The sequence below is a fragment of the Danio rerio genome, chromosome 7 (assembly GCF_052040795.2).
Source record: "Danio rerio strain M-AB ecotype USA chromosome 7, GRCz13ab, whole genome shotgun sequence".
NCBI classification, from domain to species: domain Eukaryota; kingdom Metazoa; phylum Chordata; class Actinopteri; order Cypriniformes; family Danionidae; genus Danio; species Danio rerio.
In genome coordinates this window covers 62813462-62833543 of record NC_141027.1, presented here as the reverse complement: position 1 = coordinate 62833543, position 20082 = coordinate 62813462, and the positions used below count along the sequence as shown (strand labels likewise).

The 20082-nt window shown below is 38.0% G+C and overlaps 1 protein-coding gene across 2 annotated transcripts in view; it reads right to left on the bottom strand.

Moving 5' to 3' along the window:
- Positions 1–4573: 4573 nt before the first annotated feature.
- The window catches only part of slc8a4b (solute carrier family 8 member 4b), an 83824-nt gene continuing 68315 nt past the window's right edge, over positions 4574–20082 (bottom strand). The window contains exons 6-10 of one of the 2 annotated variants that reach the window (XM_087259519.1): positions 17548–17654; positions 14027–14151; positions 13586–13685; positions 11811–12083; positions 4574–9775 (exon numbers count right to left, since the gene is read on the bottom strand). In XM_087259519.1, the coding sequence (XP_087115645.1) occupies positions 9396–9775; positions 11811–12083; positions 13586–13685; positions 14027–14151; positions 17548–17654 (985 nt within the window). In that variant the 3' untranslated portion in view covers positions 4574–9395. 2 annotated transcript variants of the gene reach the window in all.

Sequence of the window (20082 nt, the reverse complement as noted above, 5' to 3'; positions counted from 1 at the left end):
GAGCATACCTGGGATGTGAATGGCGCGCAGCGACTTCAGACGCGGGTGACTCCATAGGAGCAGAAGGCGGGCGAGCTGAGACATGCGGCGAGAGCGCATACCCCCCATGCGGTTGATATACGCCGCCGCCGCCGTACTGTCCGTCCTGACCAGCACGTGTTGCTGCCCCAGCGACACAAGGAAGAGCAAGGAACACTGCCAACAGCTCTAGGCAATTGATGTGCCAATGCAGCTGGGCACCTACCCACAGGCCCGCAGCTGCATGCCCGCGACACACGGCTCCCCAGCCTGTGCTGGAAGCATCTGACGAAACAACAACATGACTGGACGCCTGTCCCAGAGGTACACCGGCCTGCAGGAACGAGGGGTCGTTCCAGGGGCTGAGGGTGCGGCGACACAGCGCAGTAACAGAGACTCGGTGTGTGCCCGCATGCCATGCGCGTCTCGGAACTCGATCTTGAAGCCAGTGCTGAAGTGGTCTCATATGGAGCAATCCGAGCGGCGTGACGGCCGCAGCGGAAGCCATATGCCCCAGGAGCCTCTGAAAATATTTCAGTGGGACCACTAACTTGCTGTCAAGCTCCCTCAGACAGTTCAGCAGCAGGCTAGCGCGCTCTCCGGAGAGGCGCGCTACCATGGTGACCGAGTCCAGCTCCATCCCGAGAAAAGAGATCCTCTGCACCGGGGCGAGTTTGCTCTTTTCCCAGTTGACCTGCAACCCCAATAGGCGGAGATGCCGGAGCACCTTGTCTCTGTGCGCAGTCAATTGCTCCCGAGAGTGGGCTAAAATCAGCCAGTCGTCGAGATAATTGAGTATGCGGATGCCCGCAAGCCGCAGAGGCGCTAGAGCACCCTCCACGAGTTTGGTGAAGACCCGCGGAGACAGAGAGAGCCCGAAAGGGAGGACCTTGTACTGTCATGCTCGACCTTCGAACGCAAACTGCAGAAACTGACGGTGGCGTGGAAGAATGGAGACATGAAAATACGCGTCCTTCAGGTCTATGGCTGCAAACCAATCCTGAGGACGAACGCATCGGAGGATGCGCCTCTGTGTAAGCATTCTGAACGACAGCTTGTGAAGGCAGCGATTCAAAACGCGCAGATCTAGGATTGGCCGTGACCCACCGCTCTTTTTGGGTACGATGAAGTACGGGCTGTAAAACCTGCTCTCCATCTCGGCTGGAGGTACCGGCTCGATTGCACCCTTCGCCAGGAGGGCAGCAATCTCCTCTCTCACAAGACAGGGGCGGACAGGGGATTGACCCTGGTGAAATACACGCCCGTAAACCTGGGGGGCTGTTTGGAGAACTGTAGTTCGTAGCCGAGTCTGATCGTGCGTATGAGCCACCGCGAGGGGCTGGCCCGCGCTAACCAGGCAGGCAGAGCCCTCGCTAATGACGTCATCACACCAATCGTTGGCTCAGATCTGCCCGAGCGCCCGCTGCAGAGCAGGAGGCAACTGGGGTGGCTCGCTCTCTTACGAAAGCTAACCGCGATCTCAACTGCGCAACGGTCATGGCATCGCAGTGACGACATGAACCGCCCCCGAGCACCACATTAACATGCTGGACCCCCAAACATGTAATGCAGTGATCGTGTCCATCATCCGGAGCCAGGAAACCCCCGCAACCAGAAACGCACAGTCGGAGCGCCATCCTGAAAAGGACGTGCTGCACGACTGTGTTGCTCTTTTAGGATTTGCAACAATACGCACCGCTCTTGGAGGACCGGACCCAAAGGGACGCCAGGCAAGGGAGATACCCAGCTCGACCGTCTGCAGCTGCGTGGACTCGCTCTGGACCGGGATGAAATCGTTCTCTCGAAATGGCTGTAGATCAGCAGGAGGAACCCTCATAAGCTCGATCAGAAAAGGCTCTGAAGCGAAAAGGATAGCGTCTGCTGGCGCCAGGTGAGCTTATATACTCAGTTGATTGCTTATGCCGCTCACCTGCGCAGGCTTGCGCTGCCAATTCATTCTTAATTGGCCCGTTCAATACTCTTTCAGACGAGTAGCTTCTGAACCGAACCTCCCAATGCGTGGATTTTACAATCAAATCCACTTATAGTGCTGGAGTTCCCCCCGAAGGGGAACTATAGCACCGCCTAATATTGTTTTAATAATCATGAAAATAACTAAGCGATTGTACACGAATGAAAATTATTTTTATAATGACTGTATCTCCTGGAACTATCATACAGATCTATGTTGCCAGATATTATAAACCCTGTAAAACATTCATTTCAAAGGAATAAAAGCCACAATAATTTCCTTGCTAGATTGCTGCTAATTGATCCCTCGTTATACTATTTCTAATATTAAACGGTTTATCCTTAACTCTACTTTCTAAGGAAGTGACCATTTTATTCTCTTCAAAATATAGCATGGGAATATTACAATGGGTGTAGAAAAGAAACACCAATTATTTTGTTGCAATGTAACCTGAAATGAAGATTTTATCTAGGTGTAATTATTTAGTACATTGTATAATATCCATGTAAAAGATATAAAACACCAACATGTCAGAAAACAATCAACACTCAATCAAACTTAACTGAACGTGAACAGTTCTGCAAAGAGGAGTGGGCTAATATTGCAAAGTCTAGATGTGCAAAGTTAGTAGAAACATATCCCAACAGATTAAAGGCTGCAATTAAAGCAAAAGGTTATTCAGCCAAATACTGAAACAAGTGGGTGATCCTTTTCCCAACCCATTGATTCCGTTTTTATATGTTCATTTTTTTTAGACATGGTGTTATATCTTTTGGTTAGGTGTTATAAGTTGCACTGACTAAATATAGTTAAATAAAACAAAAAAATGTCTCATTTCATTTCAGGCTATACAATGCAACAAAATGGAATTATTGTGTCGGTGGATGATTCTTTTCTATAGCCACTGTATATGCAATAGTCTAATTATGTTAAAGAGCCCATATTATGGGTTTTTGAAAATTCCCCTCCATGTAGTGTGTAACACAGCTCTAAGTGAAGTGAAGTATCCAGCTAAGGCTTAAATCTGTAAGAATACAGTGTTTAAAACTGTTGATTCATCTATAAAAGAGTCGAATCATAGTGCTTCAAACGAGTCGCCTTGATACCGACTCATTAGGTGTTTCGCCATGACGTACGAACGAAACAAAGTTTTTCACGTGCACGCGCAAACCCGGGAGATTTCAAACCTGAGGCCCCGCCCTCTGACGCAGTAACCCAGACACACACACACACACACACCCACAAACACACGCACACCCACAAACACACGCACACAAACATGCCGGTCGATTGAAGTCACACTGCAGATGGATATATTGAGTCTCTACCCAAAGATGAAACATCAGCATTATAACCAAGCAGTTGGAAACTTCTGGAAGCTACATGCTACAAAGAATACTTCATCTGAGTTTGTTAAAGGAAGGATCAGTAAAGAGTAACTGATGGACGTCAGGATGGGTTTCTTCCTACATTTCTCAAGTGTAAGTACGTGCGGTTAAAGTTGTTGCCTCGTTGACTATAGCTTGCAAATGTATTTAGTTGTGATTTGTTACTTGTAACCGCGTGTACTGTATCAGGTTAACTGGATATATTATCTTATCGCGTGCAAAGTCACGTTAAAAACGCGACGCGTGCTGTTTGTTTATGGAGCTCCGTGCTAGAGTTCTGCTCCCGCGATTTATTCGGAAATGTATTCCCGCGCCGCAGAAATCTGGCGCGGGGAGAGAGAGAGAGAGAGAGAGAGAGAGAGCGAGAGAGAGAGCGAACGAACGAACGAGCTCTGTGTACTTTGTGCTGTGTGTGTACAGACAGCTTGGCTGTCTGGACTGTATACTGGGTGATATTTGGTTGTGTTCTCCGCTCTAGCGGGACCGGGCGCGGCGGGCAGAAAACGGAGCGGGTTCTCAGGCTAAAACCTGGCGGGTGCGGGCTGAAGCGGGAGCGTTGTCATCCGGAGGTGTGTGTGTGTTTTTGTGTGTGTGTGGTATGGCGAGTACACGACTGTCTCCTTCGTTCGGTTATCCGTGGCACTATCCACTCGCCATAGTGTGGCAGCTAAAGTCCACGCCTACACTATCGAGCGTGTATGAACTGTGATTACTTTTTAAATTGCTGATTAGCTATTGGCCATTTCCCTCTCTGACTGAAGGCAGTCGACCAATCGCGACAGACTGTCATCGGTCCAATCAGCGCAGATTAGCTCCGCGCTAAGGAGGGGTTTGGGAACAAATGAATCACTGGACGATTCATACAGGAGTCGCTGGGATAATTAGATAAAAATAAATGCAGATTATAAGACCATGAAAGTGTTTTTTGACCTTGCATGCATATTAGACTGTTGTTGGAGACCCTTACAACCAAGATATGACCTTATTTCATGTATAATATGGGCTCTTTAAATAACAACTTTAAATGGAAATTTAGCTAAAGATAAACACTGTTTGAGCTAATAACTCAATGACTCATTCGTATCAGTGTTGTTTGTAAATATTTAAGAATATTCTTAGGCTAAAGGTTTTTCTTTGCACATTTAAAAAATCATTCACTCCTTGAAAGATATGTCATTCAACTTGTAGTCTTCAATTCATTTGTTTCTTTTTTAATAAAAGACATTTTACAAAAAGATTCTTAGGACAGCACATTCTAAAACATTTAACTACAGCAATAATGTTTCATGCAACAAATCAAGGAGACATGGAATGAAATCCGTTTGGGACAAATCTAACAAAAAAATGGCATATATAAGGAAAAGAAAAGCACTTAGTGATTCACTCATTATATGACAAACAAACTCAACAACGAAATCAATCAAGCCATGAAAGAATAATCAAGTCTAATAAACAGGGTGATCAGGAAACCATACACTTGTCTGTGAATCACTGAGTAATTCCACTGTTGCCGTAACTTTACATACAGTACATGGAAATGTGTATCAACATTGTTGCATAACAAAAATATTACAAACGTAATGGATCTTGACTTCTGTTTTATGTGGTGTAGCTTTATAAAACAATTTATTGCAAAAAGAAGAAAAGAGTTGGTTTTATAAACTGGTTGTGGAAATTACAATGTAAGCATTTATTTCTTTAAAAACCACCAAGGAAAATAACATTCACAGTAAGATCAGTAACATCTAATTAGGATAAAAAAAGATGTTCTATTGTAACTGCACATTTTTACAGAACAAGCACACTTTTAAATGAAACGTATTAGACACGGTATCACACAGATGTTTAGATATTCATTTAAAAAGAGCTCTAATTTCATTTATCTGTATGTTACTTGGTTTTGATTTTGTTTTGAGTGTAATGACATTCCTACATTTTACGGGTGATTTTAAATGTCAAATATACTGTTATTGTACCAGTAGGCTGTTTTGCGCCTGTTAGACACTTAGACATGCACTGGATCACAAAACTGACAAGTGGCCAGCAATACAAATGCACACTTTCTCTCTCTCTTAAAAATGGCATGAACACCTTTACATGCAGTTTCATCAGTTGTGTGTGATTTTGTAGACAGGAACGTGTTTACATTCCCCAGATCTTTCTCTCTCCCTCTTTCCACTCGCTCTCTCTCTTTCTCTCTGGCCAGGCTGCGTAATCCAATTACTCTCGCTGTTTTTCAGTGTGACATTTGGGATTGCACTTCAATTCATTGTGTTTGAAGAGCGGCCTGGCAGAGAGACAGAAAACTGCGACCCTATAAAACGATTACGTGCAAACTCTTCTGTTGTATGTCAGCCTGTTGTGGGTTTCATTACTGATGATACCTGATCCAGTCCATGTGGACTGGCATGATCATTCATAATAATCTAATTCATAATAATAATTCAATAATTTCCGCTCATAACAATATGATGATCTCCCCAGTAACTAGTCCTCTCTAAACTTGTGTGAGTATAAGAAGTTAAGTTGGTTTTATAGGCTTATTTATGCCTTAAATAGATTTGGTTGAGCAACACCCCCCCCCCCCCACCCCCCCCACACACACACACACACACACACACACACACACACACCTATCACTTGGCCCAGACAAGACAATGACTCTCTGGGCGTGTCGCCTAGCAACAGGATAATACTAAAAATACTCAGGCTGCACGTTCTCTCACTCCGAATACTGTACTAGACTGAGGAGAGAAGCTGCTTTTGAGAGCTAAATTACTACGCTACTGCTAAATCTGTCTCATTCATTCTTTTTTTTCTGTGCTCTCTATCATTCATTGTGCCAGAGCCACTGCCTCCCACCATCTTCCTGGATGTCTCACACAATAATTGCACAGCAGTTAGACACAGATAGACAGACATTCTCAAAGATATAGTAAACCATTCATTTAATTTCCTTCGGCTTACTTTCTTTATTTATCAGGGGTATCCACAGCAGAATGAACCACCAACGTATCCAGCATATGTTTTACACAGCGGATACCCTTCCAGCTGCAACCCAGTACAGGGAAACACCCATACACTCTCATTCACACTCATACACTATGGTCAATTTTAACATACCGAATTCACCTATAACGCATGTGCTTGGACTGGGGGAAACCGGAGCACCCAGATGAAACCCATGCAAACATGGGGAAAACATGCAAACTCCACACAGAAACACCAAGTGACCCAGCCGAGGCTCGAACCAGCGACCTTCTTGCTGTGAGGTGACAGTGCTAAGCACTGAGCCACCGTGTCGTCCCATGGTAAACCAATACTGATGAATAACAGTACAAGCATTTGTTTTGGTTCCAAATTTCCTGTGCACCTTTTCAATCTTGTCAGGTCATGTCATTCTAAACATAATACATTTAATAAAAAATACCCCAAAGCCACCCCCCCCCCCCCCCCCAAAAAAAAAAAAAAAAAAACTTTTTGTAGTGTTTTTACTTTTGTAGAACCTCCCATTACAAAACTGTTCTTATTGCTAAAAGTATTAGAGTATACATCTAGTCTATTTCTTTTTATATTACTGGACATACTTATAACAGAATTACATAATTTCAGTTAAAATGCATTAAAAATTGGTAGTTTATTTCAAAGGTTGCTTTAAGGCTGAATTTGGGGTGTCTAATATATGTCTAATAGACAACTATACAGTCGTCTTGGCTAAAACAAGGCTGAATTTGGGCAGTCTAATTGATGTCGAATAGACATCTAAACATAGTCATCTTGGCTAAAACAAGGCTGAATTTGTGGCTGTGTAATATGTGTCTAATAGACATCATCTTGGCTAAAACAAGACTAAATTCGGGCTGTCAGTAAAAAAAATATTAGACGTATAAGAATAGGCCAAAACTTGACTATTAAAGAAAGGAATGACTACACATATAATTTGTCTAAATCACTTTCTAATCTGTCTATTTTATGACTAGTCTAGTTTTGGATTTTTCTTATGCTGTGGTCACACCAGAGTTTAAGCATGCAAAACTCTGTTGAATGGTGCTGCGAAAATGGGCGGGATTAAACAAGATGATTACACGTTAAAAAAAGTGAGCGATTGGTCCATGTTTTAAATTTCTGTCCAGAGACGTCATGTTTTGATCTTCGATTGGTCTCACGCAGTCATGTGATGCGATTTCGCAGGTCACCAAGTTCACCCATCTTGAACTTTCGAACGCAGCAAACTGTGAAACTTGTCGCACAAGCGTACGTTTCCAGTCTGAAGCCGCCTTTCCACGGCATACAACAAACGACAACTGACTGACTGGAAGTCATTCATTTTCAATGGAGAGTAGCCCGGGAGCTGAGTGGAGTTCTGATAATCTCCATATGCTGAAAATTCAGATCTGATTTGAGCTGTGGGTCCGTTAAAATATTTCAACTCCTGACACTAGACGGTTTGTGACCGGTCGACTGGATGTGATGTAGTCCAGTGTTGTCCATGCAGATCTGTGTGCACGAGATGAGAAATCTTAGTTTTTTCGTAATTTTTTCGAATCAGAAAAAAACGTTTATATGAAAAAAAACATTTTATTCATAAATAAGTAATTAAAAAAATATTTTTTTAATGTTGTCTTCACATTCTCTTCAAAATCTTTCGTGGTCTATGAGTTTCTAGTATTCATCCATTCATTTAACCATGCAACCCCTCCATTTTTGCAACCCCTTTCTTTCTAAGAATCCAGCTTCTTTTCCATGGTACATGACAAAACTAAACGTTCTGTGTGACTACCACAAGGAGGCGTATTCCAACAGTCATGTCTGAATGTCATGCGCAGCGCAAAGGCAGCTTGACGCATACACATGCGTATGAATGGAAGTCTTTGAGGAGAAAAGTCCAGTGTGACCGCACCTTGAATGTCTCTTAGATTTTCACTGACAGCCCTGGTTTCACCTTGTTTTAGCCGAGCTGTCCATGTTTGGATGTCTATTAGACATCTATTAAACACAATTGTTTGCTGGGTAAAGCCTGCCAGAATTGTAATTTTGTCACCATGTCAAGCGTCACTTCATATTAACTGGCTAGTATTTCACATTGATGTTAAAGAATGTGGTCATCATGGGAGAAGACCAAAACAGATACAATTACATCAGTTACTTGCTGTTTATACTTAGTCTCTCTCTCACTCACAAATGCAAACACAGAATATATACATATTTATATAAGAATTATTTTGAATGATATTCAGCACTGTGACTGTCATAATATTCAGGCTGATCTTCTTTGGGATTATTCCAGAACAATAAACCTAATTTTTAAGTTCCATTCCCTTTTTATTTCTGACTGCACTTATATATGCACTCCTCCATGATTTGGTTATTTATGGACTTGACATGCTTCTCAACTGTCTGCTTCTTATTAAGTGATAAAACATGCTTTTAATCTTAGCAACAGTAAGTCATTCAGTCTGCTCTTTGTCATTATAAAGTTTGTGTTTGGTCATTCTCTTCATATATAATATATTGTCAAACAGCATATCTACAAGTACATGAGAGTAATACTGACACTTTGTATTAAAGAAAAATGTCCCCAAGAAAAAGGTAAACTCTTTCATTCAGTAACCAAAGGCTTGGTTTGGCTCAAACAGGAGTACAAAAGACATGAGTCATTGGTTACTGGTTACTGGTCTGGATGGGTTTAAGACACCACTGAGAGATGGACAAGTGTAAGGCAAGGGAACAAGGAACGGTGTTTGAGATACTGCATTCAAGCTAACTTAAAGGGACAGTTCATTAAAACAAACAAATCTCAATTTAATATTAGCTCACCTAAAATAAAACATCACTCTTTTTGTGTTCTCTTGGAAGCAGTTAATGATGCCATCATCACAATTTCTAGATAAGGAAATGAAAAAATACAAAAATCGACAACAGTAAATAGACTTCAAGATAAATATCTAATAATTATAAATAAAAAAAAAATGCTCCTTCATTGGCTGTTGTCATATTCCTCTCCATGTATTGCTGCTTCAGAATCCGGTGATGTGACAGTATGTTTCCAATGAAGCCAGCAGGATGTAGATCAGCCAGAGGGAAATGAAGAGTAAGGATGTCAATATCTTGCAAGTCCGTGGGCCGCCGAGTTCTCCTCCAGCCACTGAGGGGCGCCGGCGATACAACAGCACGCTGACACACACCACAGCCAAAGCCGTGAAGAGTGTGACAGAGAAGGCCAGAGAGCCCGGATCAACGTGAAAAGATTTGCCCTTGCTCCGCCAGTATATGGCAGCAATGGACCAGGCCACACCGATGCCCAGGAAAACATTGACAGCATTACTGCCTGTCACATTACCAATGGAGGCGTCAGCATATTGGTCTTGGATGGCAGCTACTTTGCTGGCAAAAGTGTCTGTGCAAAGGAGAAGCCAAATAAAAGCATGGTCAGATAAACACGATTATCATTAGCACTGCAAGCTCTTGTTATCATCTGAAAAAGAGAACAGGCTTGGATGGAAACAGAAGTGGGAAGTATTAGAAACAGAGGTCAAGGACAGGGAAAGGGGTAAGCAAAATACAAGAGCAAAAGAGGAACTAAGAGAAAAGGAAGAGAAAGAAAATAGGAGGAAGAGAGAATGATGAGAGTTAAGGTGAGTGAAAAAAATGAGAATGAAATAAATAAACAAAGAAACGAGCACACCAGCTGCAAACACGTGGCCTAGAGAAGAGTTAAACCACACATGAATGCCCTTCTGCTCTAATAAACAGCCACAACATATGCAACATAAACTGCCACATCCATTCACCTCCTTCATGATGATGAAGAAGAACTGCCAGGTGAGACAGACTCAATGAAGCAGAGTTATTTTAGTGATTACAATTATTATGGTCACACTTTACAATAAGGGTACCTAAGATAGTGTTGGTTAGTGTTGGTTTGCTTACATGAACTAATAATGAACAAAAGCACAGTCTATTATTCATAGCCTACATCAATATTTAGTAATGCATTATTAAAATCCAAATCCATGCTTGATAGCATTAGTTAAAGGTGCAGTAGGTGATCTGCCAAAATGCTATCCGTTAGAATATCTTTGAAAACACAGTCCCAAAGCCCACCCCTCCTGAAATCATGTATGTGCACATTAAAGTTGACCGAGACCCACTAAATCATGTCATTCGTCAATTAGAAAACTTTAAAGTACTTTATGATACTACAACTCTGAACGAAAAACTGTACTGTATCTACTGTAGCAGGTTTTCAGTTGTGTAGTTAGCAAGCAAAACTTATCTTAATGTGCAATATTTCATGCATGCAAGGATCGCTGGTCTCACTCTCTCATGCGCTTTGTCCTAAAGAAACTGTTATGCTTAATGCTTAGCTGGTGATGTGCAGGAATTACACTTATTACTAAGCCATACCTACATGCTATTTCAGAGCCAATTTTTAGAGTAGCGGTGAACAATAAAAAGTCACAGGCTGTCAGTATTAAAAAATGAACCAATGTGAATATAAAACCACCTCAGTAAAGCAGACTAGGTGGAATAGCGCTATTTACTGATGTTTAGTTGTTAAACTAAATACAAATCTACATTATTGATGCTGTAAAAGGAGTCTATGAAACTGAAAATAGTCACATTAATCTTTCACTAGAAGATTTCTGAAAAACACTTCTGCACATATTATTAATTCATAATACAATAAAATCTACTTCAACATTTGCGTGACTAAAATAGTTTTAAAACAGAACATCACCTGTCTAACAAAAATACTTCAGCCATGGTGTCGTCCTTCCTTCAGTGGGCAAAACTAACTCAAATATTGATTCAGCATTTTAAAGTTTAGATTCAGCATTTATTTTTACTGGTGACTCTCTCTTGTGTGCAGTTAGGCGTGTCGTGTGTGCACATGCAAATGGTGGATCTGCGTGAACGGCTGCACATTTGTTCAAATATACATTTGTTGATAGACAGTTTAGGCTATTATCAGAATTATGAGAATTGTCGGCCTGACATATTTTAATTGGATGAATATTTTTTAGTCTTATTCCTTACCCAGAATATAAAAATACATATAAACACATTTAGATCATTTACTTTAATCAGTACTATTGGAATGTGAAGAGACTTTCAACCAGCACAACAACACGTGCTTCTGAAGACAATCACCTACCGCACCTTTAATGCATTGAGTTAACATGAGCTAACCATGAACAACATTATGTCCATTAACTAACCTCAACAAAGATGAATAAATGTATTGTTCATTGTTCATGATAACTAACATTAAATAATACAACCTTATTGTAAAATGTGATTTTGTTGTGCCATCGGTTATAAAACACATAAAAAAAGATTGGACTTAGCCTGGATGCCCATTTCTTTGCATTATTTAAAACACAATGATAAGCAGTTGGATCTGGGACCTTTTTCTTTTGGATACTAACCTGGAACTGATGTCCCCAAGGCAACAAAGACCACAGCGGTGACTGAATCCTTCAGGCCAACAGTGCACCCAAAGTGGGAAGCGAGATCACCAGTGACCGCTGTCAACGCACCGATTAAAAAGATGGAAACAATGAAGCAAGCCCATCCATTCCAGTACTCTGTAGGTGGGACAAAGGCAAAGAGAACCTTCCAGAAGACTGTCAGGAAGTGCATGATATAATCAAAGCAGGATGGAAGGCGTTCTTCACCACTCTCCTCCTCATCATCGTCGCCTGACAAAACAAATTACAAAAATGATGAGGAACATGTTAGAGTTAAAACTACCTTAAGATGTAAAAGAACATATTTACACTAAAAAAAGCTGTCATTGGTGTGGTTGCCAGAATTAATCATTTTATTTCTGTACAATAACCTGATCACTCATATCAATGTACATTTACAGTTTTTCTCAATTGCTAAACTATTTTCTCAAACAATTAAACTCAAAACATCATCTTCAAAAATCTTTACAAAACCACTGACTCCTCTTGCAAAATGAAGCTTTTGCCTCAAATCAGTTTCACCTGTGTTTAAAATCAAGCACTGCTCTCAATTAAAGTTTTTTTTTACTGCTTACACATGTTTTCAAAACCTGTCACCTTTTGTTTCAAAACTCAATGCACAATTTCAAAACTGCATACACAAAATGCAGAATGCCTCACATCTCCTTCAAAATCTAAACACGTCAGAATGAAATTCTGATCAATCAGATGTTCAGGGCCATACAATTTGTTCATTGTACAGTATATAGCCTACAGTGCACTTTACTACAGTATGCATTGCTAAAAGGGACACAGTCTTTTTTGAGTGGTTGTGTTTAATCAGTGACATCTTTTATCTATGTGTATTTTATTGTTGCTACTTGTGTTTACCAGTATAGATGACACATGCATTATACATGCATAAGTAAGAACTTTTTTATCATATAAATATTGTTGATATGTTTATACATATTCAAACAGATACAGCACAACATACACTTTAAACAAATTATGCTCAAAAATGGGCTTAGTATGACTTTTTTAGAAAGATCTTTTTAGAAAGAAGTGTTTAATAATCATCAAGACTGCATATATTTGATTACAAATACAGTTAAAACAGTAGCATTTTGAAAAAAATATATATAAATAATAATGATAATGTTGCTGTTTTCTAATTTGATGTATTTAAAAATGTAATGTATTCTTGATGGCATGTCAGATAATCTAAAATCATTCTAATTATTCTTTATTCTAATTATTACAGTTTTCATTTTCAGCAATTAATATTTTTTTAATTAGCTTGACAGATTTTGACAACCTTTTTGTAATGAATGAAAGAAGGAAGGAATGAGAAACTGCTACTATGATGTGCACAAATGACTAATTGTGTTGAGAAATGCATTAACTGTTGTGCAAATGTAAATAGTTTTGTGAGAAATGCACCAAAGTAACTGAGAAAAACTGTAATTATTCTAAATGCTAGTATTATCAATATTTAAACAGAAATAAAAACAAACGAAAAAAGTTACTACCATCCATTTTGATCATATTATTTTCTTGAATTAAAGCATTGATTTATTTTTTTAAATTTGGACTGCTAGTGTTCATTGTTACTTGTATGCATGCATTTAGGAATCAACAACTTATTTGGGGAGAGACCCTAAATACATGAATAAATATTAATAATTGTAAATGTGCAACAAATGATGGTCAAGTGACCACATGAATGAACAAACAAAAAGAAGCATCCGTACCTGCGCTGACAGTAACAGCACTGACAAACTGCTCTCTCCAGCTACTGCTGCCAACAACCAGAGCTAGGTTAGTCTTCTTAATGAGCTTATCCACTGTATTCTACACATGAGAGCGAGACAGCCACATATTAAGAACTGTTCCAGACCAGCTTACAGTCAACATGCTGCACAGCTTGATTCTATTGCATTGTTTGAGCTATTTTTATTGGTGGACAAATGACATTTACTGTGTATTTATTACATATTCAGAATTTTAATTATGTTTATACTGTAGACAAACAATAATAATGAATATTAGCCACATGTGATGATGCAGCCTAAATATTAAACAGCAATCACAATGCAGTTTTGAACAATTAAAAAAAAATTAAAAACTTTAGTTCAGAAAAATACTTATCGTGTATAAAGTCATATACTGTAAGGTTGATGAAAGCAGTATACCTTAAATTCATAAGATTCTTCAATCACCACCTCCAATCGAGTATGTTCTCCCAAACTGGGACATCCCATCTTTGCTACTTCCTCCTCCTCTGCCCCGATTTCTGGCTTATTCTCATTAGAGTCTCCTACAGCAAAAACATGATAAAAAATCACATTTGTTTGGCTATTAGAATGCAGATATTAAAAAGAAAAACAAAATTAGCACATAATGTTTAACAATGAATGTTGAAAGACACTTCCCAATTTTTTTAAACTGACAAGCAGGATATTTCATAAATCATACAAGTGTCATTGTGCTAACTGAATTGTAAGGTAAGCTGTTTGAAGATGGAAGTTATTAGTGAAATCAGTTAAAATAAAGTAGAGAATGGATAGCTAAGACGAGAATATACAGAGACTGCCAAGTATTTGTAATAAACTTTACTGCCTGAAGATATTAGTGTCTTTACTGTACACATTTCCATAGAGAAACTACTTTTTCTTATAAGACTTGGAATATGAAATCATGCATGCTAAGAGAAAGAAATTATTTTATTCCATTAAAATGTGTTGCTTAACAGAGCACTAATTAATGACTGCTGAACTCAATTCATCCACTTGTTTTTAATTTAGTTTTTCCTTTCTTTTATTTTTAACCTTTTATCTTTCATTTAAATTACCTCCATAAAAGGTATTTGTGGCTTCAACTGCACCTCTAATAAGTTATTTCTTTTCTGAGAATGTGCAGCAAAAAGAGACACATTAACATGGCTGCTTGTGAACATAAAACAGAATCTAAATTTTTAGCCTCTTCTATTTCAATTATTTTTTTTCACTAATTAGTAAACATTTCCTCATAATCTTATTATTAAAGGTCTGACAATTTGCAATTATTCATTAATTCATTTTCTTGTCGGCTTAGTCCCTTTATTAATCCAGAGTCGCCACAGCGGAATGAACCGCCAACTTTTTTTTACGCAGCGGATGCATTTCCAGCCACAACCCATCTCTGGGAAACATCCACACACACACACTACAGACAATTTAGCCTACCCAATTCACCTATACCGCATGTCTTTGGACTGTGGGGAAAACCGGAGCACCCGAAGGAAACCTACGCAAACGCAGGGAGAGCATGCAAACTCCACACAGAAAAGCCAACTGAGCCGAGGCTCGAACCAGCGACCTTCTTGCTGTGAGGCGACAGCACTACCTACTGCGCCACTGCTTAACCCATTTTGCAATTAATGAATGTTAAATAAAAATACAAACACAAGTAGTGTCCACACACCAACTTTACATTTGATAAATGGCCACTATTTTTTTTTTATTTGTTTATGGATGATGCTTTGTTGATTTTGCCAGGAGATATCACCGTCACAGAATATATAATAATAGTATACTTCTTCTTCTTCTTCTTCTTCTTCTTCTTCTTCTTCTTATTATTATTATTATTATTATTATTATTATTATTATTATTATTATTATTAAGAAGAAGAAGAAGAAGAAGAAGAAGAAGAAGAAGAGTCAGAATAGTAAGACATACTGTAGTTAGCTTTATTATTTCACCCAGTGGTGAAAATAAATATCAGTAATTAATTATTAATTATTTACCAGTGATATTTTTTTTCTAATTTTATATACACACGGTGGTGCAAAAAGGTGTTTGCTTATGACTTTTCTTTTTTTTTTTTTGCATGTTTGTTACACTTTAAAGTTGTAGATCATTGAAAAAATTATAATATTAGTCAAAGATAACACAAGTAAATATGTCATGCAGTGTTGAAATGAAGGTTCTTATTATTAAGCGAAAACAAGACACAAAACTACATAGCCCTGTGTGAAAAAGCAGCTTTGCTCTAAATCCAAAAACCTGTTCGAGCCACACTTTCCCACAACAACAATCAAGCTTTTTTGATAACTTGCAATGAGTCAGTAACAGAGCTGTGGAGGAATAATGGGCCACTCATCTTTGCAGAATTGTTGTAATTCAGCTTTTTTGAGGACATGCTACAGCATCTCAGTTGGATTCAGGTCTGGTCTTTGACTAGTTTGACTAGTTGGCCGATCACTCCTGAAAAAGTGACCATTTGTATAAAATGGCTCTCCCTATAGACCAATTGCCATGTTTATAAATGCGCGCATGGAGGTGGCTGAAAAAAAAGGAAGCGCTAGCATTTACAGCGAGGGAATAACATCCGATGTGGTACAGAGTTTGTTGTTGTCTTAGAAAAAAGATATATTGATTACATATTAAATATATTATTTACATAATGCTTTCAGCATATTATAACAGACAAAATTAATGTTAAAGTAAGCGGCGTTCGTCTGACAGATCCATTTGCGATAGCACCCTCCTAATAAATTTGGATAAGAAGAAATGACCAAGCGTACCCAAAATATACAATCTCATTAAAGCTCCAGGTGATTTTACAAGAGAAAAGATAAAGGCCTACAAGTGTTTAGATGCCAACAATGTTGTTCTGTGTGGTCATGTGCAAGAAATAATGTTCCATGATTACTAGATTCAGCACTATGTAGTGCTAATAACCAAGGTTCTGCCTAGCCAAAGACAAGGAAAAAAGATGGAGCTGTACAAAGCCTGGGTAATTAATCATCAACAAGCAAAACTACTGCATTCTGACAGTGAACTACACCTGTACGGCAGGGTATGTGAACTTATACATAGAGGTAAAGTTGGTTTTATTTTTGCACATTCTGACTTTCTCTATAATAATATAATTTCATAAAAGTATTATTTGCAAACTCTAAATAGCGAAATCATATTAGCAGCAATGACTATCAAACTACAACATTTTTTTTTTACAACAGTCAAATAAACAGTGTTAATGTTGTTTTCAAGTCACACTTGCAGATTATTTCAGACTGAATAATCAAAGTGCCGTGGAAAACAATATAGGGAGTGTGTCACAAGTTGTCACTGAATGAATTTGTGAATATAAAACCAACTTTACCTTAATAACTTAGCATTACACTTTCACGTTTTATTCTTAGCATTCAGTGTCGGCAGTTTAACTAACCATATGTAAATTAGTAATGAGTATTCAGCATATGTGAACTTACCTGATATAATATGAGAGCTGTAGAGTTGAGGATTTCTAAGTGGGTCGTCACTTCATTTAGCTCCCTTTTAGCCAAAGACATCTACAGTTGGCATTAAAGCAGTGTATGGTAAAAGTAAAGTTTTCTATTTTTTTTTTCTTTTTCTAATTCGACATCCTACTAGTCCCAAAATTTAAGTTTTTTTCACATATTATTTTGCATCTCAGCATGATGTTTAACTTTTGAGGATCCTTTTGTCTACTTCATATTGTCAGGCAGGTCTTAATTAAGTGACTGATTGATCGCGAACAGGTGTGGTAGTAATCAGGCCTGGGTGTGGCTAGAAAAATTGAACTCAGTTGTGATAAGCCAGAGTTAAGTTAAGTTTTAACAATGGTGGCAACCGCTTTTTCACATAGAGCTATGTACTTGATTATGTGTGTATGAAGTTACTAAAAATACATTAACAGACAATTTACCATGCTTCTGTCCAATCTCAAGTAGCACTGGCTCGCCTAACTCAATGCTGAAGGTCTTATTCTTTTCATACTCTTCATCGTCTATAATCTTCACCTCAATTGTTTTCCTGTAAAGAGAGAAAAACAGACACAGTGACACTGAACATTGTCATTCCTTTAAAAACACTTACATAATTGTAATTGCTCTAACACATGTACTCAGAGGCTGTAAAACTATGATGTTAACGACAATAATTTCAGTTTGATGAACATGCCTATTCATTTGTACATCACGCTAGAATTTGCATAACTCTGACATGCAGTAAACAAGCACACACCCAACATACATCATCGTTCCACTCATTAATAATGACATGCTGTAGTGCCAATGTGAATGTCATTGAGGGCAGAAACTTTACAATAATTGCTTCATAATTAATAAACAAAGTGAGAACATCTTACTCCCTCAGAGGTTATTACAGAATTGTTTTCCTCAAACAGCAACCTTGAGCTATAATAAGAACTGTGCAGCTAAACAAGTACACTGAAACTGGTCAGACATTAAATAACTTTAATAAATATACAAATAAAACCTATACAAATATAGTATCAATTTCTGTACAAATGCCACAGCAATTTTTTTTGTCAGCAATGTTTATGAACATTTTTATGTTAGTTTAATGTAATATTTTCAATTTTGTTGTTGAGCTATAATTGTAATGTTTTATAAAATGAGAAAATAACTAAAACGAGTCTCAGAAGTTACCAAAAAACAGAAAAAATATACTAATCCTTGGAAAATTTAAAACAAACAGCCTGATTTAGACAAATACAGTCAGCATGGTATAATAATAATATATTATTATTACTATTATTTTATTTTATTTTATTTTATTATTATTATTATTATTATTATTATTATTATTATTATTATTATCATTATTATTATTATTTTAAGTCTCACATGAAATCATAACCCCTAAGCCAACCTCAAGAGAAATGTTATTATGCTTTTAAAACTACTTTCACCAGCGTCTGACTTCATTGCACATTCATTCATCTTTGTTCAATTAAAGCGACAGATACATTAAATTAAAGCAGGTTTAATCAATAGCTCTCATCTTTTTCTGTGAGGAACATAGAGTGAAACAGACACAGACAAAGTGAGCAAATATATTTTTTAGAGGTTGAAAAATTCTACTGTTAATGTTGAGATTTTCTGCTCTACAAAGAGCCATGCAATTGAGTATAGAGCACAGTACACTCACATTGAGTAAAATAAGCACACAGTATATCTCGAAAGAAAGTGTTCTGAATCTGAAATGATAACAGATTACAAGTGCCTCTTAATCTTCCTCCCCAGTGCAGCAATTTCAACACGTTTCCTCTCCTCATGTTTCGCTCAATCTATTAATTCAATGTCAGCTTGACTGATCAACCTTTACTTAGATTATTCATGAGATGAGACTCCTCCAAGGACTGTGGGAATACAGTTTTACTTGCCCTGGGCTCTTCCTTTGACTTCTTTCAACTTCTGTTGTTCTCTTAAAAGAATAGTTCACCCACAAATGAAAGCTCTGTCATCATTCACTCACCCTTGACTTTATTGCTATATATTATGTTAAACACAAATATATACAGTTGAAGTGAGAATTATTAGCCCCCCTGTTTATTTTATACCCAATTTCTGTTTAACGGAAATATTATTTTCAACACATTTCTACACATAATAGTTATAATAACTCATTTCTAATAACTGATTTATTTTAGCTTTGCCATGATGACTAGTTTTTCAAGACACTTCTATACAGCTTAAAGTGACATTTAAAGGCTTAACTAGGTTAATTTGTTTAACTAGGCAGGTTAGGGTAATTAGGCAATTCTGGCCAAAATAAAACAAATAAAACTTTCTCCAGAAGAAAAAAAAAATATTATCAGACATACTGTGAAAAGTTCCTTGCTCTCTTAAACATCATTTGGGTAATATCCAAAAAATTTAAAAATTAAAATAATAATAATTTTGACTGCAACTGTATATATCTCAAATAATGTTGAAAAGTTGATACCTGTAACCACTGACATAGTACAATAGTATTTATTTTTACATGAAACTATTCAATATTCCAACATTCTTCAATAAATCTTATTTTGTGTTCAACATAATAAAGAAAACAACTTACTTATTTGGAACTGCAATATTTTAATGTATGAGTGATTTTTTACTACCAAAGTAGCAAATCACTCTGACCTTCCAGTTCTCCCGCTCACATACACTCTCTTCCTTCCCTCCCTCCCACTAGTAAATTTGCTCATGCCCTCCATCCCGGTCTCTATTCAATTCCTCTTCCCTCACTTCACTGGGCTCTTATTAGATTTGTGTGTGTGTATGTGTGTATGTGTGTGTGTGTGTGTGTGTGTGTGTGTGTGTGTGTGTGTGTGTGTTCTTGAGCTGAATCCAGCAGCTCAATTAAGATCTTGTCAGCTATGTGTTTTATTGCATTTGCCTGCTGCTTCTCCTTCACACACACATTTTGCTTTAATATTCTAAAAGAATAA